The 25553-nt window shown below is 46.1% G+C and overlaps 1 protein-coding gene across 1 annotated transcript in view; it reads right to left on the bottom strand.

Moving 5' to 3' along the window:
- Positions 1–25553, bottom strand: part of ADCY6 (adenylate cyclase 6) — a 506430-nt gene that overhangs the window by 82217 nt on the left and 398660 nt on the right. The window contains exons 20-21 of the mRNA XM_078685913.1: positions 18631–18894; positions 17614–17818 (exon numbers count right to left, since the gene is read on the bottom strand). Coding sequence (XP_078542039.1) covers positions 17614–17818; positions 18631–18894 — 469 coding nt within the window. The remainder of the gene's footprint in view (positions 1–17613; positions 17819–18630; positions 18895–25553) is intronic.

Raw genomic sequence — 25553 nt, 5'->3', positions numbered from 1 at the left:
CACCCTCATCCCAGTCGGGGACAGACTCGCACTGTGCTGCGAGAGTGTCTTCAAACCCCTCCCAGTCCTCCCCTTCCTCCACAAGTGGACGAGGGCGTGGGTGAATAAAAGGGTAAAAGTCCCCCATCAGCGTCGGGAGACATCACTTCGGCACCATGCTGATGTCGGAAAAGAAGTCGACGCTGGTGTCAGCGATGCCGGCATCGGCGACGTCGGTGGGGGCCATACGGGGTCCACCGGCAAGAACGGGGAGCCAAGGCCGGAGCCATGGAGGCCTCTGGGCGTCGACGACATCAGGGCCGGAGCCGGAGACGTCGAGGAACGCGGAACAGTGGGGCCCGCAAGGGCCACACTGGGACAAAGATACGTGCCATTGCAGACACAAAGTCTTGAAATTCGGCCTGAGTTGCCGATGGACCAGGGAAAGGTGGGTAAACCAACGATAACTGCTCAGGCTCCGTTGGAGCCGCAGGGGCAGTGCCACCTGCCCCTTACCCATTTCCCGCGACCGTGAAGGGGAGGACGAAGAGTGGTGACGCTTCTTCGACTTTTTGTGCTTCGCCTTACCTGACTCAGAGTGTGAAGACTTCGAATGATGGTGCTTGCTCCGTGACCAGGCCCTCGACCTCCCATGGGACCGGGGCCTGGAACGACATGGGGCCGACCCCCGGGCCTCCAGCCAATTTCGGGACCGCCACAGCAAAGTTTTCGGGCCATGGCCCGGTAGTGGGAGCACGACTCGGTGCCGTGGTCACGCCCCAGGCAGAAGAGACACTCGCGGTGCGGGTCCGTCAGCAACATCGTGCGCGGACAGGCCTCGCAAAGCTTGAAACCGGGCATCCCTATGCACCAGGGGTACAGATTACTCACAAATAATAACAAAAAATGACTTAGTCAACAAGTGACAGGGTACCGCTCTCTCCAGATCTGCACTTGCTGGTGCGGAAAAATAAAGAACTAACGTCAGCGCGCGTGGGCGCGTGCAAGTAGCTCCAGTGACGTCATCTCGGCGAATACGACGCCAACGACGCAAGCGGAGCCGTACAACGACGCCAATTGACGCGCAGAGGTACTGCTGACGGAAGCTTTCCGGATCCAGTTTGACACCTGGGGATATTCTAAGGTAAGGAATCTATCACTAACGTGTCTCTTTCAGATACCTGACCCTAGGAAAAATCCTACTGCATATTATAAGTAGTTGACTGAGGCAGCTTCTTCGACAGTAATGACTCTCGCGGATATTGAGATGTTCTTTGGTTTATTGGTGCTCGTTGATATTTGGAGGCAGGTGCACACACAGGACCTCGTTATGAGATTGGGTGGTACATGGGATCAGATTAAAACATGGGACCAGGAGAAGAAGCCTGGAGAGAAGCCTAAGGCCGAGATATCAGCTTTGCCTGCTCGGATTATTACGTATATGCACTCTCTCATTCCACCGAGAAGGTTAGATTGGCACAAGTTAAGGGCATGTCATCAGGAGAAAGATGAGTGTGTCTGATTTTTTCCACTCGGTTTGAAGGGTGTTTTGGGATTTTAGCAGACAGGATGTGTCGGTGTAGAGAGGTGTCCGATTGTTCGCTAATCGATTTGCTATGAACTTGCTTCCTGAGATTGCAACTAGGTTACAGGCCTCGGAGAGCACTTGGACTACTTCCTCCCCTTCTGTAATATCGAGTATGGTGCAGGAGAAGGTGGAGATAAAGCATAAGGGATTGAAGACAAAGATGTTGTTGCAGCAGGCTTCTAGGGGGAATGGTAGAGGACGAGGTGGTTCGGACCGACAGCTTCCGCGCACCAGCCAGAAAACTACTCCTGTAAGGCCTAATCAGTGTGCATATTGTAAAGAGGAGGGACATTGGCGTAGTGAGTATCCGGTGCTGTTGAAGAAAGTCGCGGTCCCTAGAGGACGGGGTTCTCGTGAAGTTGGTGGACAGGAGAGAGCTCAGCATGGCGCAGCCTCAAAGGATAGTCCTGACAGTAATTATTTCGATGACAATAGAGGCGGACAGTACTATCATGATCACTATGATGTGGACGAGGTGAGGGGACTGTCTCACAGCTAGGACAGCCAGGGACAGAGTGAGGGACCAGTTCAGATACCTGTAGATCAATGCGGTTCTTATGTTACTGCAGATTTGCATGGCTCAGCTAAGGAATTTTTGGAGGATACAGGTGCAATGAATAGCTCTATCTCTCGTTCACTGGTCTCCGGGGCAGCTCTGTCTGGCCATAATAATGTTTTGGTAGGATTTTCTGGTGTACCCGTTTTAAGCCCCATTTCCAAACCTCTTACACGAACTATAGGCCCCATGTTGTTCCAGAAGTGGAGAAGTGTGGCTCACTGGTTAGAAGCGGCAGACCCTGAAGCAGAGATCGGCCCGTGACCAGGGTTCAATTCCCGACACGGCAGGGTCTTGGGTCAATGTCTGCGGACTCGATAATTCTCGCCGAGGTGCCTACGCTAACCATGGGTCCCACTCTGCAACTCTGGGCAATAACTTGCTTAATCTCCACAACGGCCCCATCAGCTCCGGGGATGCCTGGCTTCACCTTGGAGGTGCCCAGGAGGAACCATCTCACAGGGAAAGCCAGGACGGGTTCCCCAGTGGTATACAGCGCCAGGACACTCCGAGATGGAGTAATAGTGCGCTTTACAAGTATACTTACCTACCTTACCTACCTTACCTTTTACTGTGGATTTGCCATTTTTGTTGAGATCTAATTGTGGAGAAAATGTAATGGTCTTGAATTTATTAAAGAAATTGCATGCTACCATTTATTGTTCCCTGGAAGGTGTTTACATGACGATGGGCCTGAATGTAGTCCGCTCTAAGCAGTGTCTGTCCTCCCTGCTGAATTTAAGGATGTGCAGTCCACATTGTGGGCAACTGGTGACACAGATGTAGGATTATTGTAGATATCCCCAGTTTCTATCAAGTCAAAGACAATGCTATTTGGCCCCGTATTCCTAAGTACAAAATACAGAAAACAGGGGAGCGAGCCTTGTTGCAAATTATACATGACTTGATTAAGTCAGGAGTTGTTGAAGAGACGACTGCAAATGTGTGCAATAGTCTTATTCTTCCCATTCTTAAGAGGGTACCTTTGGGCTCCTCTGATGATCATCCTGATGTTTATCGTTTTGTAATTGACTTGCGTAAAATAAATAAATAAATAAAACAGTGGTTCCTCAGTTTCCGGTGGTCCCAGACATTACTGCTCTTCTAACGATTATTCCTCCCTCTGCTAAATTATTTTCTGTCATTGATCTGAAACAGGCATTCTTCAGTATCCCGATCCATCCAAACAGCAGGTACTTGTTCGGTTTTACACTAGCTGGCAGAAGCTTTAGATTCTGTTGCGCTCCTCAGGGTTATACTGAGAGCTCTAGTATATATAGTCAAGCCTTAAAAGCCCAATTGGACTCCCTCACGCTTCCCTCAGGTAACGTATTGCTTCAATATGTAGATGACCTTCTCATCGCTTCTGACACAGAAAAGGGTAGCAAAGACAGTACGGTTAAATTGTTGCTGATTTGGCACACAACGGATATAAAGTGTCCCTTTCCAAATGTCAATATTGTCGACAGGAGGTCACCTACTTAGGTCACCTACTGTCGAAGGAGGGTAGGAGATTGACTCCTGAGCGCATCAGTGCCATTGTTAAAATGCATATCCCTCAAACTCAAAAGGATGTGCGTGCTTTTGTTGGCATTACCTCCTATTGTCGCCACTGGATTCCTAACTTTTCATTACTAACAAAGATTTTGCTGGCATTAACCACTAAAGATGTGCATGAACCCTTGCCTTGGACGCCTGAATGTCAGCAGTCTTTTGAGCAATTAAAAGTTGTGCTTTGCTCTGCGCCTGTGCTTGGTACGCCTGACTATGTGAAGCAGTTTGTGCCGTACGTACACGAAAAGGCTGGTTGTGCGCTCTCTGTTTCAACACAGGCCTTTGGAGGTATGCAACGGCTGTGCATTTATTTTTCTGCTCTTCTTGACCCTGTCGCAAGAGCTCTCCTGAGCTGTCTAAGAGTGGTTGCGGCTGTGGCCATCTCAATATGACAATAGGCTGGGCTCGTACTTGATCGTGACCTCACAGTCATGGTGCCCCATGCTGTGGATACCCTTTTGAATAAGACCAAGATGCAGCCCCTCACTAGTGCACATCTGACCGGTTATGAGCTAAATCTCTTTGCCCCGCATGGCACGATCAAAAGACTTTCGGGTCCATTTTCGTCCCGCTTGCAGTTCTATCGCGAGGAGGATCGCGGTCTTCAGCCCTATTCCCCAGGCATTTCAGGAGTAAAAGTGAATTTACCCACCCTCCTATCGTTACGCCATTCTCTCCGAGCTGCGACTTCTCTACAAGCTTGCTAAGAATCCTCTTGACGAAAATTCGTTTCTGGTTTGAGCGGACCCAAGTTGCCCTTCAAAGGGGGCGTTTTCAACCTCAGTTCGGTAATAGGTTGACACCTTTGCTGGGGCTCCCGTGCCGCATTACATCATCCTCTTCATGAAATCGACGAGGATTTGTGAAGAGAACAGTTGGTTATTGAAACAACACAACTAATTTTCGTTGTTCCGTATTGTTTGCTGTCCCCCATGTCCTACCCCGTCCCTCGAAGCGCCAGGATACTCGTGGGGTGACAGTAAGCGCTATACAAGTTCTAAATCAATCAATCAATCAATCACTGACCGCCCTGATGAAGGTGTGGCCGTAGACCTGGCCCTGCACCGAAACGCACGTTGGCATTGTTATTATCTGTCTTGTAATCAGTCACCATCTGGCCTCCCATTCCACTATGGGGAGATCCAACTTGACAGAATATTTGTGCTACATCGGAGTCTGGAAATACGATGAGTTTGAAATGAATGAAGAATGTATGAGTGTGGATGATATTGGGTATATTATAGAAATGAGTATGTGTGTGGTTTTGTTTGATTGATGAAGTGGGGGAGTGTGTGGGGTATGCATTTAAGTAATTACTATTGTGTATTCTTATTTTTTTATTGTAATTTCTTGAAATGAAATAATATATTGAAAACTGAAAGAAAATAAATTAAAAGATGTTAATGCTTTCTTAAACATGTGGTCTATTTTCTGGTCCTTGTGAGCTCATCCCTGCTCTCTTTAAAGATAGGACTCTAGCTGAGCCGCTTTATAAACCCTAGGGGGCAGACTGTTTCTTGTGTTTTGAAATCCTGTTTCTCCCCTGCTTGTCTGCCTCATATCATTATCCTCAGGGGGCCCCTCTTTTTCACTGACGATCAAAAGATGTGCCACTCTGAACCAAGCCACGTTGCTACCCCTCATTTCTGAAAGTGAGGAAATTCACATACATGATTGTATCTTCCGGACAGAGGAAGAGACAAAAGGACGGGTAGACCTGACTGATGTTCCCTTATGTAACCCTCAGGGGGAACTATATGTCGATGGCTCTTGTTTTCAGTTACCAGATGGCACAACAACAGCTGCATATGCAATCACGACACTGCACACAGTAGTTGAGATGTCACGAGTTCCCTATCAGTCGGCTCAAGCTGCAGAGCTTGTTGCCCTTATTCGAGCCTGTGAGTTGAGTGAGGAACTGGCGGTCAATATCTATACTGACAGTCAGTATGCCTTCGGAGTTGCCCATAATTTTGGACGGCTCTGGGCAGAGAGAGGGTTTCTCACTTCCCATGGGATGAAGATGCAGCATGGCCCCCTTATACATAGGCTCTTGTAGGCTTTGACACTTCCCAAGAAATTAGCGATAGTGAAGTGCAGCGCACACAAGAAAAATACTGATAATGTAGGTAAGGGGAACGCCTTTGCAGACCAGACAGCTAAGGAGACAGCCCGAACAAAGGTGAAAAGGATGTTTGTAGCAGGTTCCGCTAGGTGGGTGGCCGAGGTCACCATGTTTGAGGATACACTGGAAAATGTCAAGGAGATTCAAAGTGAGGCAACTACTGAGGAATTAGCGATATGGCAGGAAAGCACAGCACATTTGGATGAAGATGGGTGTTGGACTGATAAGTCAGGGAAACAGATGCATGCTACCAGGTGCATATTTCCTTCCTGTAGTCACCATGAAGCACAGGCGAGCTCATATCAGTGCTAAAGGTATTTGTAAGTTGTTAGACCCTGTATGGCAAAAAGGTAACATCCCGAAGACACCCGCTCATTTCGTTAAATATTGTATGATGTGTATGATGCACAAACCAGGAAAAGGTATACCTACACCACCTGGTAATTTTGCACCTCCCATTTTCCCTTTTGAGGTCCTCCAGATAGATTATGTAGAAATGGATCGAGTCAACAATTTGAAATATGTGTTAGTGGTCAATTGTGCATTCAGTAAATGGGTTGAGGCTTACCGGTGGCCCAAATCGGGTCACTTCCTTCAACAGCACATGTAAGTCTTTGTGGAAGGGCATCTGGCTGCAAGGATTGCATCAATCACCTCAGTTGGCAAGTCAAAAGCATTCAATTGCCATCCCTAAATCTCTATGCAGTGTGTGGAGACTCAGATGCAGGGCCCATTCCTGTTGCTGATAGGAGGTCCTCCTGAAGCGGTAGCTGAATGGAAGACAAATGCTCAGGTGCTCTGTGTATCACACTGTCCTGACCCATTCCAGGGCAATTAAGGTGACTTGCGTCTTAGGTCCTTCTCAGCAGGGGCAATGCACAAAAGAGACCCACATTCCATTCTAGCCGGAAAGCATCTCCATGGGAAGACACAGTGTCTCAAACTCAATTCTGAAAAAACTGAGGTCCTAATATTTGGTAACATACAGCCAAATTGGGGCAATCTGTGGTGGCCAGCAGAGACGGGAGAATCACCAAAACCAGCAGTCAAGGCCAAGAACTTGGGAGTATGGTTTGACAACAAATTATCACTTTCTCATCAGACAAATGCAATTGTCTCCGCCTCCCACTTTCTTATTAAGAAAATATGGAAGATCTTTCCTCATATCCCCGGGTACACCAGGAAAACTGTGGTAACATCACTAACCCAGACCAAACTGGACTACTGCAATGGGCTTTATCTGAACATACAAAAGCAGTGTTTAAAAAAGATTCATATCATTCAAAATACAGCAGCACGGCTATTGCTCAACATTCCTAGGTACAAATCGGTATCCAAAGAGATTCGTGGCCTGCACTAGCTCCCTGTATTACAACACATCAAATTTAAGGCCCTGTGTCTAGGTTATAAAGCACTGAATCACACAGGTCCTTCCTTTCTTCAAAATCTTTTTGTCTGGTATGAACCAGCAAGACAACTCCATTCTACAGGGGCCAGACTCTTGACAGTAACTAGAATCTGAACATCTCACTGGGGTGGCCGCAGCTTTCTCTATGGTGCCTCTAAACTCTGAAATACTCTTCCGAGTGAACTTAGAAGTGCTAGCTCCCTCACTATCTTCAGGAAAGTACTATAAACCTGGTTATTCTAGAATTAGATGCTTGATCGGGCTTACTGTATTCTCAGCGCCAAGACAACCCCAGGTATTCGTGCGCTTTACAAATCCCGTTAACATTAACACATCGCATCACCTCAGGATCTAAAAGCTGCTCACTGTCCATCAGACAAAATATGGTCAGTTTGTTCGCTGTGACATTTTTACTATCAGGAAGATGTGTTGCTGGCTCACCCACCTCCAGAGGCAAACAGCCTCCTGGCAAAGGATCCAGGACTTTTCTACGTCCTGCTTGTTGCAGTACCACTTGGCGGACATGTTGTCCCTGAGACCATACACTAGCCTCTGTTTGATGGATGGAAGAAAGGCTTTCAGGGCCAGACTGCTCACACGAAGTTCCAGAAGACTGATAAATATCTGGAACGTTAGTGGAAACCAAAGGCCTCAGCAGGGAGGAATCTGTCACAACCGTGTGGTCTGAGTGGGAAAAGAAGAATGGTATGCCATAGGTCAGGCTGCCTTTTGTCTGTCACCATAGAAGATCCTGAGATGTCTCCTGTGAGATGTGGATGGAGTCTGAGAGTCAACCCTGATGCTGGACACACTGAAACATGAGGTTCAACTGCAGGGCCTGCATATGTTATCTGGCATTCGAGGTGGATGTACAAGACTAGGAGTACAAGAAACATCAGAGCTGTTCTCAGCAATACCTAGGATACAGTCTGAAACACTGGGATCAGATCCTTAATCTCCTAGACTTGCTGCAGTAGAGGAAATGCCTTACATATCACCAAGTCTGGGACAGCCCCAATAAAGGGAATCCTCAGCATGGAACACAGGTGGGACTTCAACTCGTTGATTGAAAACCCCTAGGATGTCAGAAATTCATCCATCGTCTAAAGATGGTCTACGACTGACTGCAGCGATTAGCTATTAGGGGTGGTACGAGGGGAAAGGCTCCAGGGCCGGATGGCCTTCCAGTTGAGGTGTATAAAGCCCTGGCTAGTGAAATAATAACTGAACTGAGGCAGCTTTTTAATGCGATCTTTCTGTTTGATTTTGAGCTACCAGAGTCTTGGAAAGAGGCCAATAGAACATTAGTTCCAAAGCCTGGCAAGTCATTAAAAAATGTGGAATTGTAACGGCCTATTTCTCTCTTATATGCTGATTATAAGCTCTTTGCGAAGGTAATAGCAGGAAGGTTAAATGCGGCAATGCCCTACTTAGTGCACGAGGATTAGAAGGGTTTTATTAAAAGTAGAACTCTGAAGGAACTGACATATTCTCTGATAGGATCTATAGATATGGCTACAGCCTACGATCTTCCCTTGACACTAATAGCGTTAGATGCTGCTAAAGTGTTTGATTGCGTAAATTGGGTATACCTGCAGACACCTGCAAAGTTCCTTAATATGGGTGCAAATTTGTGTAAAATATTGAAAGCCATATATAAGGCTCCGAATGCTAGAGTGCTAGTTAATGCAGTGCTGACACAACAGGCGCAGATTGAGCGAGGAACTAGGCAGGGATGCCCTTTGTCTCCACTTTTGTTTGACCTTTCTATCATATACTTGGCCAGAAAAATTAGGAGTAGTCAGGGTATATTGCTTTTTGAATTTCATGGATGGAATAAAAAGATTGGGCTCTATGCTGATGATATTTTAATCTTCACAACAAATTTACAACAATCGATGGGGTGTCTGTTGGGAATAACGAATGAGTTCGGGAAAATCTTGGGATATGGCATCAACAAGCAGAAAACTGAAGTTATGGCCTGGAATATGGAGACAGAGGGGATGGAATGTACAAAAGAAATAAGATATTTAGGGGCCAGGGTTACTCAGAATATTGCAGATCTCACCAAGGTGAATTTTTATAAAGTTAAGAAGGAGATTAGTGAGAGTTTACGAGGATGGATGCATCTCCCACTCACATTATATGGCCGAGTGAATTTAGTGAAAATGATTGTCTTACTGAAGGTAACTTTTTTGCTTGAAACAATCCCCTTAACTTTTCGGAAAGAGTGATTCATAAAACTGCAGAGCGAAATTAGTTCATTTATTTGGGCGTCAAAAGGACCGCGGCTTCCTGGAAAAAATTAAGGAGGCGGCTGATCAAGGGGGGGTCTAGCTCTGCCGGATTTGTTATTTTATTCTGGGCATTTCTATTGAAGAATGGTATAATGTTATTAGATTCTCTGACAAATACAGAGATAAGTATGATGTTTAAAGAAATGCTGAGAGAAGAAAAGGGAGCAGAAATGGGGGTTATGTTTAAAGTTGCTGATCCGAAGTATTTTAAGAAAGTCCGAACAAATGTTTTAAAAGCTATGGCTGAAACATGGTACTGAATTAGAAAAGTTTTTAAAATTCCATACTTAAGCTAGTCAGCCCCGATCTGGGATGCACCAGGCTCTCCAATGTGAACTAAGGATCTCTTGGCTCGGCCACTTAAAGAGGCAGGTTTTTTTAAGATGGAAGCAGCTGTTTCCAGATGGTGATTTAGTTTTGTGGGCTTAGTGTGAGCAGGAGATGGGTTCAAGGTTCTCAAGATTTAAATTCCTCCAAATCCAGAGTTGACATATGGCGTCGGGTGAAGAGATAGGTGGTCTAAATGAACTTGAGGAAAAGCTTTTGTCCAGTGCTGTGTTAAAAAAGAAATTGCACTTTGGTACTGGCTGCTGCTCGAGACGGAGGACGGTGCTTTCACGTTACCTGAGGATTTGTGGGGAAGATGCTTGCCTGAGACTGCGCTGGAAGACCAATGGCAAGTATCCATGCTTTACAAAACAGTCAAACCTGCGTATCTGAGGAGGAACCATTTCTTTGCCATGCATAGGGCCTCCTGGAATCGACGAAGGCTGTCGAAATTTGGGTCAGGAGGAGCGGTGGTGTGTCCTAAGTGTGGCAGTCCAAATGAAGATGACCTACACATGTTTGTACGCTGCCCATAGATGGAGTCCTTTTGGTAGGCCCTGAGTAATTGCCTATCTAATATGCTGAAAGTGCAGATCAAGGTAAGCGCTGAGCTGATAATATTTGGGAGATTAGATCTGCAAAGTAGTGTTACTAAAGACGGTGCAAAGCTGGTATTTTATGCTATACTCTTGGCTCGTAGAGAGATATGTAAATTATGGGTATCTCCTGCTTCCCCAATGGAGTGTGGCTGGCTGCAATCTATGGAATACATTGCTAAGTTGGATACTTCGGATCACATGAGAAAGAGACATGAATTCTGGAATCCCTTTCTGTGTTGGTGTGGTTGATGGTTGGGGTGTTTTAAAACGGTTCAATGATTAAGCCTTTTATCTGCCTCGGTTGGTTTTAGTCTTCTCTGTGTAAGCAGGAGGGCTTGGGGAATGGTTGGCGGTCAAACAAAGGACAAGGTCTCCCAGCAGGAATACGAGGGCACCTCTTTGGGAGGCCTCACTTTGTGCTATCTCTCCCCCCTCTTCGTCCAGTATATGAGGCATGAACGCCGGGTCGGTTACTTTAGAAGAAGGGTGGAAAAAAGGCAAATTAGGGCCAAAAAACAATAAACTGTATCTAGAGAAAGTGTGGATATAAGACCATGCTGCAGCTTTACAAATATCTGCTAATGGATTGTTTCCTCTGAAAGCCATATTGGCTTTTTCTGTGTTGAATGTGCAAAGGTGTAACTTATGAGCACGATTGGCTTTACATAACATGCCTGATTTCATCAAACAATCCATCTTACACTCTATCTCTAAGTACATGGCTGACTATATAGGGACTGTGGTTTCCAAATAGATTGAGTTTTGTGTACATAGTACACTATGGCTCTTCACTCATTTAATGCTTGCAGAGCTTTGTAGACTAGCGATTATGGAAGCGGTAAAAAAATAAGGTAAATGTATTAGCTGGTTGACTTGAAATGGTTAAACAGTCACTGGCAAGAAACATGGGTGCCTGCGTTGTACTAGTCCATCTTTGTAAATCTGCATAAATGGCTCTTGACCTAATGGAGCCTTTCGCTCACTTACCATCCAGAGGGAAGTGATAACTTCTAAAAAAGACTACCTTTAATGTAAGAATTTGCAGAGGATACAATTGCATTAGACCAGCAGGTACCACCACAAGCTCTGTAACAATGATGTTGAGCCCCAAGAATCAAGGCAAAGCAATTTGGAAGGATTTTTTTTTAAAAACATTAAAAAAAGACTTTAATTCTAGGAACTCTTAATATTGATAGATGTTATCTTTTTTGCACGTATATTGCAATTGCTGTCAAATGAACTCTAGAGATGTAGACTAACGAGGACATTTGTAAGTGTACCAGATAACACAACATGTTGTAAGATGACTTGTGAAGGTTGACTTTGGTGATTAGAAAAGTAAACCACAAAATGTTTCCATGCAGCTGCATAGCATGCATAAGTAGTAGGTTTTCAAGGTGTTTTTAGAATTTGCGTGCATTTTTGTGGTAACTCCAATTAGCCAAATTGTAAGACATTGGATGCCTAATTGCAAGACTGAGTGATCTGAAATTTGGATGCCATAACCTCTCATGGTATTGAATGTATTGGTCTGAACGTAGTGGGAACTTTCTGTGTAGGGTGGAAACCAGATATTCACAGGAAAATACTGTTATTTACCTGCCTTAAGGCTCTGTCAGAACACTCAATCAAGACACATCTGATGCTCTCAAATAATTTATTTTTCTTCTACGATCTCTTTGGCCATTTGTTTGTAAAGGGATGGTAGATGCTGCGTAAGATCGTCCTTCTATGCCCAATGACTTCTATCATAACTACTTAAAAGACCCACAGAATTTTCAATTCTCCAATGATCTGTAACCCTATTGGCTCCTCTTTTTCCTGCTGTTTTAACCTTTTTGATTTCTGAAGGCAATGTATTACTGTACAAGTGTACGGTTCCAGGCAATGCTCATAACTAACGAGGACTTGTGCACATGTCCACTGACACACAGAGGGTCTTTAGGCGCTGGCTTAAGCTTCTTTTCCACTCTTGTTGTCACCATTCTAGCTTTTAGAGGCAGTCAGAAGTTATCCATGGAACACTTCACCATACTTATAAGCATGTGTGGAAATTGTGTTGTTTTCATACTTTTGACAGTGTCTCAATGAGGAAGTCATCCTCCTTTTCCACTACATTCACTGCGACCTTGTGATGTGCTGCTGTCCTTACAATAACCACATGATATGTGGTAGTGGCATCTGGTAGGGAGGCTTTCACTGCATAGGGTATCTGAGGCTATGTCATTGTGAGTGTCTACCCTATAGTAATTTTAGGCCTCACCTTGCTGATCAGCTGGTTTGGGCTCCAAGTATATTGGTGATGGATGATATAAGGGTTCCACATCTGAACCAAGTATGGGGAGAGGAGTTGGCCTAACAGCTAGGGCGCTCGACCTCGGACCTGGGGATCTGGGTTCGAGTCTCGGTAAGGACGCCAAAACCTCCTGTGATTCTGGGCAAATCACTTAATCTCCCCGTGCCTAAAATGAAAGTGTGTCCTCTTGTAACGTAACTGGAAAATATGTAAAGCGCTCTGATACCTGATTCGGTTCGGGTCTAGTTCGCGCTATATAAAACTCTGCAAAAAAAAAAAACTTTGGCGACATTCACGGTTGAAAGGTAGATGAAGTGGCTGGCTTCTTTTAATTGGGGATTTGGAAAATTCCTAATATGCTCGGAATTTTCCTCCTCAAAAGAGTTAGCATTTCTTTGGAAGGATGCAGTTTCCAGGGTTGGCCTGGCAACAATGTGACCTTGTGAAACTATATATAAGGCCCTTTGTCTAACAGCTGGCATTTCAAAACCTTACAGAGTTTTTGAGCTTGGCGCCAAAGTTTTATGGGGCTTCAAAGTTGATTTTGTTATTGAAGTACTTTCAACACTATCTCTGCCATGAGATTCTTCTTGGCTTCTTGGCTTCAAAATTCCTCTCCGCTTTGACAATCTGGACTGCTAGGTTGGCATTACTCAGATTTCAACTGTGGTTTTCAGCACAAACAGTGTGGGTGGTACCTTTCTGGCACCTATTTTCCAGATAAGGCACAAAAGTCTCAGGGTCGTTTCTTTCCCTGGACTAGAGACTCCTGTCGAGGCATACCCCCAAAGGGAAGTCCGCTATTTTGAAGCCTTGGAGTAGGCATTAGAGACAAGAAGTGTAGTCCCTGTCCTGGGTGTGGGCTTTGACAAGTCAGGCTTTTTGGGAGTTCTAGAAATAGGACTCCACTCTCTTTGTTCCTTCGGTGTACTGGATGGTCCTCCCCGATTGTCGTCAGATTGGAAGCCCTCAGCCATCACTCCAGACTGAGACTCTGATGTCCTGGGGCTGTATTTTGTAATAGTGCACCCAACCTACTGTCTAGTCAATGCTGGATTGCCTTTTAGACTGAAAGACATTACACTTAGAGCAGGAAGTCTCTTTGAGGTCCCATGGTAAACAAATGGCAGATTAGAAACTTTATGCTGGTCTGACCACTGGAACTTGCTTTTGAAAGTGAGGCAAAACGTTAAATGTTTTCTATACGTTCTCCACAACCTAATCACTCGAATGTGGCCTGTTCCGTAGTGCCAGACTTGACGGATGGCAGCAGGGTGGGTGTCAATTATGTTGTTTGATTTGGTCTTCAGCGCTATACATTTCTCTGGCTGTGCAGCATAGAAAATGTCCATGTTTTTGTTTGCAACAGTGACTAAGCACTTAAATCACGTACAAGCCGAATACAATCTGAGATGGAATCTGTGTTCTGGTGCAAGGTGAGTTTCAGGGAGGTACTACATGTCACCTCAAAGCTGAAATGTCTTCTTTAACCATATTTCATCTATTGCCTCCTTCCAGCAAAGGCTACACCATCACTCTTTCTGTCATTATCCTTGCTCCCAGAAACACTAGATCTTTGCCAAATTAGATTTCTTTTTGTTGGTGGCTTACCCTAGCCTTAGAAGTACTGCCATCAAAATAATTGGTCATACTTTTTTTCTGAAAGTTGTCCACCCTTATGAGCCAGTCGTCTAGGTATGGGTATACCAACCATCCTTGCCTTCTTATGTATGCCACGATCAGGCTAAGCACTTCGTGAAGACTAGAGGAGCTGCCTGAGGCCAAATGAAAGGGCTTTGAACTGGTAATTGTGTCCATCAAACAGAAAATGCAGGTAGGTTCTGGGTTTCTTGTGTATTAGTACATTGAAATAAGCATCTTACAAGTCTATCGATGGCAAAAGAAATAAAAATAATAGCCTCACTTTATAAAGAGCAGAATCTCTTGCAATGTTACCATCCTGAAACGCTGCTTTCTTATCAACTTGTTTAACGCTCTCAAATCCAATATTGGTCACCAATCTCCGCCTCTGTTCAATATGAGAAAGAGCCTTGAGTAGGCCATGTTCCTCTTCCCTAAAAGCACTCTCTCAATAGCTTCCTTCGTTAAACTTTACCAACGTTTGATTTTCTTCCTGCAAATGTGTGTGTCTTCCTGAGATTCGTAATAAAGACGTTGGTTCCTCAAGAAATTCTAGAGTATACCCCTGCTTCACAACATCGAGGACCCACCCGTCCTTTCTTATTTGCACCAATCCTTCCTAAAAAAAATTGCTTTCTTCTTCTCAGTGGCGGATGGATCTGAAAGAGAATGCTGACTGTAATGTCACATTCTTCCTCCTTTCGTCTTGAATTTAGAGGGCTGACTGCCTCTCCGTTGCCTGTCCCTTCTATAGCCGTCCTCTCATTTTCTATGCTGACCATATGCTTCAATACTGCCTAGAGGGTAGAGAAAGGGTTCCTTGTTGATTCTGACTTTGCCTTTGATATGGTCTCCTGAAATCTCTATGTTGTTCTTTATTCTACAGAATTCCTAGCGACTGAGCGGTGTATGTGTCTGCTTGAATTGCTTGCAATGCTTCATCAACCTTTTTTGCAAAAACATTATTGCCATCAAACGGCATGTCTATCACATGATGAAGGTGGAGACTAGATTGAATACAACGGAGAACATGGTTTGCATGGATCAGATAGTCATATGAAAACTGTCACCTAAATGGAAGATATGGAAGACATGAACTATGAGCTTTTGAATGATGACAAACTACTGGTGAGCCAGATTTGGGTATAAAGAGAACCACATATGCGATACACCTCTGAATGTTATCAAACTTCCCTCAGGTGACGAGGGATCAGATCTTCAATAATCGTTTAATAGGAAGGCGGCTAGAGAAGCAACATGGATTTACAGAGTCAAGCTTCTGATTGGACATTGTAGATATGACCACAATAAATATAAGGTGGGGCAGCAGATGAAGTGGACAGTGGTTCCACAATCATGGTGCTGCTCAACAAGGAGTAGGCATGGTAACATGTTCCTAAAAGGGGTTCAGAAAAAAGGAAGGGTCCTTATAAAAGACTCAGATCCTCACCTTTCCGAGCATGAGCATGTTGCTGAGAAATGGAGGAAAGAATGAAGCAGTAAGAAAAGTATTTTAGGGCCTTAGAGCAATGGCAGGGATTTTGTTTCCTGAGAAATTATGAATCATATGAGATGACAAGCAGTATGTCCTTTTGGTCCCAGAAGCAGCCCAAAGCCCTTTTGGAGAAGTATCAAGAATAGAGAATTTCTGATGACGAGCGGGCAGTATCTGAATGCACCCAAGAGTCACGGAGGTATGTATGTCTGAAGTTTTTATTCCTCCAAGCTGGTTGAATGCCCTTTGCTTGGTGTGTGTCTATAATGATGAATCTTGTTTCATTATTGTGTGTTAAGTTGGGATGCGACAGTTGGAAAAACAGCATAAAGAGAATTCAGGACTGGTGGAAATAGCCAGAAAAAAGAACTTTTTTCATGTGCTATATATTTATTTATTATTTATAACAGTTTCAATTTATAACCATTGTTGCGAATTGCCCCATCCATTGAGCCTTGTACTTATTTCCTAGGTCAAAAGAGATATATACTTATAAAAGGGAAAATACCCTTGTAAAATATATAGTTTCTTTAACAATAAGGCGTCTCCCTAAAAAAGAGGCAGCAACAGTGTTCCCTTTTCTTTAGATGTTCCACAAAGCCCTTACCCTATCACAAGGTCTTTTTTTTCAGCTCTTTCACTGTGTCAAGTAACTTTTCATCATCTTTACAGTAGCTCATGTTCTCTTACCTGAAAGCAACTAGCAGACTCACCCTTAGTTCAAGTCCCCCCGTTAAACCCTCCCCACTGTTGAATCTCTCCCCATCATATCTCACACTCACCTCCTTCTGGTCAATCTACCTCATAGTCTTTGCTTTTCCTGTAACGCTCCCGTATTGTGTCCTCTCTTCCAGTCACACTTGTTCATGGCCACTCCTAGTTTAGTAACTGTCCTCCCACTTTGCTATTCCATTTTTTGTCACCCTAACTGTTGGGCTTTCATCTTCCAGTGTCTACTTAAAAGACATTTCCCATTTCACCTTGTATGGTCTCTCCACTATCTGTAAACCCCACTCTTTTTGTGTGCTGCACAGTTCCTGGTGCCGTCCCTGTAAAGGACTATCTCGTTCCCGTCACATATTCTCATTGCCTTCCAGTTTCCTTCCTTATTGCGTTTCTCATTTGTCTTAACTCACCACATGGACATTTCCCCTTCCCAAGCACTCTGCACTTCTCTAACTTCTCTGCTGCCCTCCCTTACTTTCAAACTCTCCTATGGTCTCTTTCTTTTCTTTGATACTCCCTGAGGATCTCCAATGTTCCGGTAACCCCCAAGGCCTATCTACATTCAGTAAGCATTCCTTTTTGGCTACTGTTGAACTTTTAACCCTACTCATAGACATCCTCCCAGAAACCTTTCACCATGGCTTTGTCCTTCTCATTTAATGATTTGCATGTGCTGCCTTCCTTATTTTAACTCTTCTCAATCGCTTCTCTACTGCCTCCAAACCTCCCTTCAAAGCCAAATGAGTTATTTTAATCCATGTTTGAGTGACTTTCTAAAAACACTTTCATATGGTTCTGTTGCCCCTCTTTAAACTGTTCAATATCCTCCTTCTTCTAATATTATTCCATTGTCTCACCACTTCCTGTAACCCCTTCCCATGCATAGCTTCTCTTGTTCTTTTAAGCATTCCAATAGGTCTTTCTTTCATCTTCTTTGTATTCTTTCCCTTAGCTGCAGTTAACACATGTCTACTTCACTCGGTCCTTCCTTAAAAGGTAACCTTCCATTATCTTTCGCTTACCGATCTTCATCTGAAAGTTGTTGAACGAGTGCTCGTTGATGTACTTCATCTGCTCCATGAGTCGCATGGCGTAGTCAGCCAGTGCTGTTATGTGGGACCTGCCTTCTTTGTCATATGTTGTGTCATTCAGGCCAGACGCTGCCATGTACGTGCTTCCAATAGTTTTGATCTTCTCCAACTGCCTGAACTTTTCCTCGCTGATTATCTGAGGGAAAGAACAGCATTGACGACAGAAATATGAAATCCAACTCCCCATTCAAATGTTCTACCTGGGACAAGTGCCCCAGTACAGTACCGTCCCATGGCTCATCAAAAGTACCTGCCTACAACTTGGATAGGCCATCAGACCCAGGCCTTAAAACGGGACAAGACGCACGCTTTGCAAAGGCATCCGCTCCATGTCTTGCCAAGGGCATCTGACACGTTTTGCAAAGGCCACCCAACCCATGCCTTGCAAATGCCTCTCAACCCATGCTTTGCAAAGGCCACCAGACCCATGCCTGACAAAGGGCAGCCTGACTACACTAACAGGCACCCCACCAAAGATTCCCAGGGGCACTGCACTAGCATCTTTAAGGAAGACCCTCCGCCCACCACCTGATCAACTCCTCCCAGGGACGCCCAACCGACAACTGATCAACTTCCTTTGAGACACTGGTCTGGGAGAGGAGTTCTAAATGGACAGCTCTTGGGGGTACCAAATTGATAGCTCCGGCGACAAATTCGAAGGTTGTGGGTAAAAAGGATTGCCAGCTGAATAATTCAACAATAACCTACCCACATGGAACAAGCTGCCTTTTTCACCTCAACTCCAATTCCACAATGCCACACAGTACTGAAATGCACTTTAAAAATGGTCTCAAATTATGCTCCATCACATCAGCACAAAGCAACCCATTCAAGACACTTGGCTAAAACATGAGAACAGTGATACTCTTCAGTCCACAATGACACTGCTTACCTATCACTATTTACCTGAAGCCCACAATAATGACCTTTCCCTTCAGCATAAGTTACCTCATCAAAGTCCGCAATGATCTCATTCAGCAGCCGAAGACACTCCACCCCTTCATTGTTCGCTTCCAGCTCTACGTAGAACTCTGAGAAGTTGCTGATTGAGGCAAACATGACTGCCACACATTCACAGGATTGGTAGTATAACTCGTCATTGCGCCGCTCACGTGCTAGGAAATGTGCAGCCACATCCTTGGGGAGGATGTTGTGCAGTAGACGCCGGTTGTAAGCTTGGAGATCCTCCATTTCTTCCTTTTCCCCCGTGGCCTATTGGGAAGGAGAGGTAAAACATTATCAGGTTGTCATGCCACTGAAGGACAAGGCTTGTACTGTACTAACATGAAGAGAATTAGTGAGAAGGATAACACACTGTAATCACACATCAACTGCTATGGCTGAATAGGTATGTATGAACTTATGGGTGACGCACCGAGAGGCATGAAGAGGCTCTTACGCGTGTGTATCCTTATCTGAAAATGCTCTTGTGGAAAAAGTATCCCTGACTGCCATTTAATTTTAAATGCGGATACCCATTTATTAATTAGACGTGAGCAGAATCCAGGCATGGATGCAAATGCATCTGACCAACTCTCATTCAAGGGGTTGTAGAATCCAATCTATTAGTTAATGTGCATAATACTCCAGGACCCAAAGATACAGGGGTAGATTATATAAAACATAGTATCTCATTCTACAGTTAACAATAAAGCTATGCCACAAGGAATCAGAAACTTAAGAGAAAAGCAGAGGAACAGTAGTCCGAGAACATTAAAATACAAAGTCGATATAGAACATGCTCAGGGAAGGTAGATCTTGATGAAAGATTTGTTTAGGTATTGCCTCAAGAAGTGGATGGTTAGGCGCTTTTCAAAGATCAGTGTGAGAACCCTCGCTTCAGGAGGTACAGAGTTCCAGGCAGAGACTGCCCTTGCACCATGGAAGACCTGAAGTTGGAACTTTTAATATTAACTGCTTTGAGAAGGCCACAAAGAGTTAGTGTTAGACACAGAAAGGCTTATTTCTGTCAATGGAGCACATTGAACATCAAAAGTGTGCGGTGCTCACTCTGCTACTGAGTCCGGTTGCGGAAAAAAGATGGAGTTCAGTAGTCTGGTTAAGGTGGAAAGGGACGACTACCTATGGAAGGAACCCTGACCATAGGAGCTTGAATGAAAGGTTTATGTAATGTAAGTGCTCGCATTTTACTAATGCATCAGAGAGGTCATTGCAACCAGGAAAGCCACTTTCCAGGAGAAGTACTAGAGAGGCCAAGAATGGAGAGGTTTGAAAGGGGGACCCATGAGTGTGATGATGATGATGATGATGATGACTATTTTTTAGATTTAATACCTGTGTGGGGGATCCCTCGGGTTGATGACCCTTAGGAGACCCTCCATGAAGTCCTTGACTTCTGGTATGGGGAAAGTGAGGAGCGTTCCCTGTTTTGCATGGAAGCTGCTTTGGCAGTTTATGGAAGTATAAGCTCAGCCGGACTTTTCAGATTAATTAAATAAATAACATATGGTATTTTAGGCCTCAGGTTTTAAGAGGTCTAGATCTTTAGGAATAAAGTAGTGAACAAATATCTTCCGCTTGGCTTGTAACATGCTTGGGTAGTTGGTCAACTGGATTTTTGTACGATGTCTGTGCATTCCTGTGGGAGACATAGGTAACCAAACTTTAGGGTCTCAGATGGTAGATTGAGTTGATTGAGGTCCCGGTGCCAGATCTGACCTTGGTTCCTAGTGAGAAGGTCTGGCCTGCTAGTGATCTTCTTGTGTGAACTGAAGCATTTTGAGGACAGCTGAATACTAGGGCTGTCTGGCCAAAGTAGGGGATATGAGAATGAGAGTCTGAGACATCTGCTGCACCATGAATGGAAGGAGCGGGAGAGGCGAAAAGTGTGATCAAGAATCCCTGACCAGTTTATCCATAGTGTGTTGCCAAGGGACTCTGCATGTGGGTACCTAGATGCGACGCTTGGGCATTTCACATTATCAGAGGTAATAAATAGATCTATTTGTAAGGTGCCCTAGCGCTGGGAGTAGCTGCGGAGAAATTGTGGATGGGGTTTTCACTCGTGGACTTGTTGGTGCGTCCTGCTGAGCAAGTCTGCAAGGTCATTGTCCACTCTGCATGAAGGAATGCGGTTGTGGAGTGGCAACTGCGAAAGGGTCTGGGCTAGGAAGGAGAGTGCAGGGAATGAATGCTGCTCTGCTTTTATAGATAGTACACAGTGGTCATGATGTATGTTCTGGCTAGAACTATTTTGCTGCAAATGGATGGATAGAATTCTTTGAAGGTGTGGTGGTTTGCTAGCAGCTTGAAGTAGTTGATGTGAGGCCCACACTCACTCTACAGTAGTGAGAGGGAGTTGTGCTCTCCAGCAGGCTCGAGAGCCATTCGTGGTAATAGTGACTTGTGGGAATGGATTTAGAAAAAGCCTGCCTTGCTGTTCCCTCACTGGAAAGACTGTTGTACACCGGCCTTTACCAACACTAGATCATCCAAGGAACCCTCCGCTTATGAAAGTTTTGCAGATAGACATTGTTGTAAGAGGCGCATGGGCAGCTGGGCTTGGGGTGCTATGGCGATGCATGAGGCAATCATGCAGAAGAGGTGCATAACAGTTTTGACTGTGAGGTAATAATTTGGCTGAAAAATAGGCACTAATTGCTGAAAAGCCATGGCCATTTGTTGGCAGGGCTAGGCCTTGCCTGTGATTGAATTTAATGTTGATACTAGGAAGGATATATCTGCAAAGGTAATAAATGAGACTAGGTGGCATTGATGGTGAACCTGAGCCTGTAGAAGAGGGAGAAGGTAGTCTGGGTGTGCATGAGAACAAAAGCTTGCTTGCACTCTCCATCAGCCAATCATCTAGGTGGGGTAGACGTGCATGCCACCCTCTTAAATGTGTGGTGATCATTGCCAGACATTTATTTGATAAAGAACCTTTGCGCTGTGGTCACGCCGAAAAGAAGCACGTTGAATTGGTAATGATGCCATCTACCAAGAAATGCAGGCAGTGTCAGTGGGGGGGATGGATGGGAATGTGGAGGTAGGCGTTGCTGATGTCTAACGTCATCATGAAGTCTCCTGGCTGCAGCAGAGGGATGACACTCGGTAGGATTACCACATGGAAGTGCTCACATAGGATGTTATGGTTGAGAGACCTGGGATGCAGGATGGCCCTGAGCGAGACATTCTTCTTTGGGATGAGGAAGTAGGTAGAGTAAACCCTTTTGCCATAATGTTTGCAGGGGGAGGGACTGCTTCTATGGCCCCTTTTTTGAAAGAGTGTTTGGACCTCTTCCTCTAGAAGGCTGAAATGATCTCTGCTGAGGCTGTGTTTGTGGAGTGAGATGTTGGGAGGATGTGAGCGAAGATCTAGGCAGTAGCAGAGATGAACAACTACTAAGACTCACTGGTTGGATGTGATTTCCAGCCAAAGTTGGAGGAAATACTGGATTCTCCTTCCCACAGGCATTGAGTAGTCCGGAAGGAGGAGGATGGGGAGTTGGACGGAGTCAATGTTTGAAGGTAGAGGCCCCCTGGCCTTAGCCCCCTGTGCCCCTACCCTTGTTGATATTGCCCCTGTAGTCTCCCCTGCTGTAGCCTTGTGATATGTATTGATGGTAAGTCTGCTGCTGCCATCTCCGATAGCAAGAGGTAGACTCGCCACCCGAAAACACCACCAACTCATCCACGCAACCAAGAAAACTGCATTCAAGGAACGACTGGACAACAACGCACACAACAGCAAGGAACTCTTCAACATCGTTAAAGAGCTCTCCAACCCTAACGCCGGAAACAACGACATCACCCCTTCGCAAGACCTCTGCAACTCCCTCGCCTCCTACTTCCACAACAAGATCGCGGACATACACAACAGCTTCAGCACTCAACCGACGCACGCCACGACCAAACCAGCGCCCCCCACCACCACCCTCCGCGCCTGGACCCAGATCAGCACCGAAGACACCATCCGCACAATGAACTCCATCCACTCCGGATCCCCGACCGACCCATGCCCTCACCACGTCTTCAACAAGGCCGATGCTGTCATCGCACCCTACCTGCGGGACATCATCAACACCTCCTTCGACACCGCTACCTTCCCGGAGAGCTGGAAGCACGCCGAACTCAGCGCTCTCCTGAAGAAACCATCAGCCGACCCCACCGACCTCAAGAACTACCGCCCCATCTCGCTGCTCCCGTTCCCTGCAAAAGTCATCGAGAAGACCGTCAACAAGCAGCTGGCCGCCTTCCTCGAGACGAACGGATCCCTAGACCTCTCGCAGTCTGGCTTCCGGGCCAACCACAGCACCGAGACCGCCCTGATCGCAGCCACCGATGACATCCGAGCCTTGCTTGACAACGGAGAAACAGCAGCCCTCATCCTCCTAGACCTCTCCGCGGCCTTCGACGCGGTCTGCCACCGCACACTAGTGCAGCGACTTCACAACGTCGGTATCCAGGAGAAGGCTCTGGAGTGGATCATCTCCTTCCTCGCCGGAAGGACACAGAGAGTTCGCCTCCCCCCGTTCAGATCTGAAGCCACCGAAGTCATCTGCGGCGTTCCTCAAGGCTCCTCGCTCAGTCCAACCCTCTTCAACGTCTACATGAGCCCCCTCGCAGACATCGCACGCCAGCACAACCACAACATCATCTCCTATGCCGACGACACCCAGCTGATCCTCTCCCTCACCAACGACCCCGCCACCGCCAGAGCCAACCTCCACGAAGGGATGAAAGAGGTAGCCGAATGGATGAAGAACAGTCGCCTGAAACTGAACTCGGACAAGACGGAAGTCCTTATCCTGGGATCCTCACCCTCCGCCTGGGACGACTCCTGGTGGCCCCCCGCCCTAGGCAGCGCACCCAAACCAACAGACCACGCACGCAACCTAGGCTTCATCCTGGACTCCTCCCTCTCCATGACCAGACAAGTCAACGCCGTCTCCGCGTCATGCTTCAACATCCTGCGCATGCTACGCAAGATATTCCGGTGGATCCCCACCGAGACCAGGAAGACGGTCACCCAGGCCCTCTCACCAGCCGTCTGGACTACGGCAACTCCCTCTACGCAGGAACCACCGCCAAACTCCAGAAGAGACTTCAGCGGATCCAGAACGCCTCAGCACGACTCATCCTGGACATCCCCCGTCGCAGCCACATCTCCGAACACCTGAGAGACCTGCACTGGCTCCCGGTCAACAAGAGAATCACCTTCCGCCTCCTCACCCACGCTCACAAAGCCCTACATAACCAAGGACCAGGATACCTCAACAGCCGCCTCAACTTCTACGCTCCCAAACGCCAGCTTCGATCGACCGCCCACGCCCTCGCCGCCGTCCCCCGAATCCGAAGAGCCACCACAGGGGGTCGGTCCTTCTCCTACCTCGCCGCCAAGACATGGAACTCCCTCCCGACCCACCTCCGCCTGACCCTGGACCACCTCGCCTTCAGGAAGCAGCTCAAGACCTGGCTGTTCGAGCAGTAGCGGACCCCCCTCCCCTAGCGCCTTGAGACCCTCTGGGTGAGTAGTGCGCTATATAAATGCCTTGATTGATTGATTGATTGATGACACGGGAGAGATGTAGGTGTCTGGAGGGCACCCAAGGCCTTGGCGGTGTTGGCATAATTTTTTCTCAAGTGTCTGTGCCTGAAAAGATGTTCCCTATCCAAGGGTAGGTTGAGCAGATGCTGCTGGACTTCAGGATTAAAACTTGAAATGCAGAGCCACACATAGCACCTGATTAAGAAGCTAGTACTAACACCATGAGTGGTGGTATCTGCAGCATCTAGGGAGAACAAGGTGGTGGCATTAGAAATGGTTTTAACCTTTGCCACTAGTTCCTTCCCCCACTGCTTAAACTCATCTGCAGGTGTTTGCTTGTACATCTCATCCCAGTTCCATAACTCAAGAGGCAAGCCGACTGAGTTACCGATTTTCCTGTGGGTGGTAGCTTCTACCACCACTATCTTTCCCTGCAGTATTGAGTTTCTTACTTTTACAGGCAGAGGATCACCACACGTACCCTAAGAGTTAGCACGCTTATGCACTGTGTGGACTGTCGTTGGAGGAGGGTTTATATTTCTTTTACCCACCCTAGGTTCTACCACCCTGTCTGTGATTGGATACTTGAATGTATTCATGGCGGACTTCATCATCCCCTTGAGCATAGGCAGAAATTGAACTGTCCGCTCTAATTTAGATATAGTCTTCACAAGGAAAATCATCATCCTTTCCATAGAGGCTGTGCAACAGCCCTTTGAATAATGTCATAGTAGGTGATTGTGCCATATGGGGGTGATGTCCTAGTTGGATAGCGGTCCAAGTTCGCATCCCCCAGGGGATTGACATCAAAGACTTCCCACAGGTCATCAGTGGGCACTGAATCAAAAGGAGTGTCTTTTGGGGACACTGGGATAAAAGGAGCTGCCCGGTCTATAAGAGGAGTGATGGGATCCCTTAAGTAAGTATGGAAGTGGTGAAGTGTGTGTGGGATGAAAGAGGGGGCCCAAATGGCATAGGGCTAGTGTCTTTGTCCTTGTGCTTTTTGCGTTTGGGTACTAGGGGAGGCTGCATGCAAGTTACAACTCAAAGGTGGGCTTCCGCTTATGAGGCAAATCTCTTATGGCTTTGGAGGCAGGCTTGTGGAAATTTTGCTGAGGCTGGGATGGCTGAAGAGACATTTTTGCCTCTACTCCAATTTCTATTGAAGGGGTTGAAGGACAGGCTACTTTGAGTCTTTGGAGTACTGCCCTGAGAGCATCTTCGGCATCAATCTCTTTGGTGTAAATGCCGGCCTTGGATCGGATGCTGTCTTCAACGCGGCTGGCTTAGGCACCAAGTGTGTATTGGGTCCACATGGGCTTTGGGCACCGATGGTACCTTTGGCGTTGATGGCGGCTTCGAA

Source organism: Lissotriton helveticus, chromosome 1_1, assembly GCF_964261635.1.
Source record: "Lissotriton helveticus chromosome 1_1, aLisHel1.1, whole genome shotgun sequence".
Taxonomy (NCBI): Eukaryota; Metazoa; Chordata; class Amphibia; order Caudata; family Salamandridae; genus Lissotriton; species Lissotriton helveticus.
This window is presented reverse-complemented; position numbering and strand designations above follow the sequence as displayed.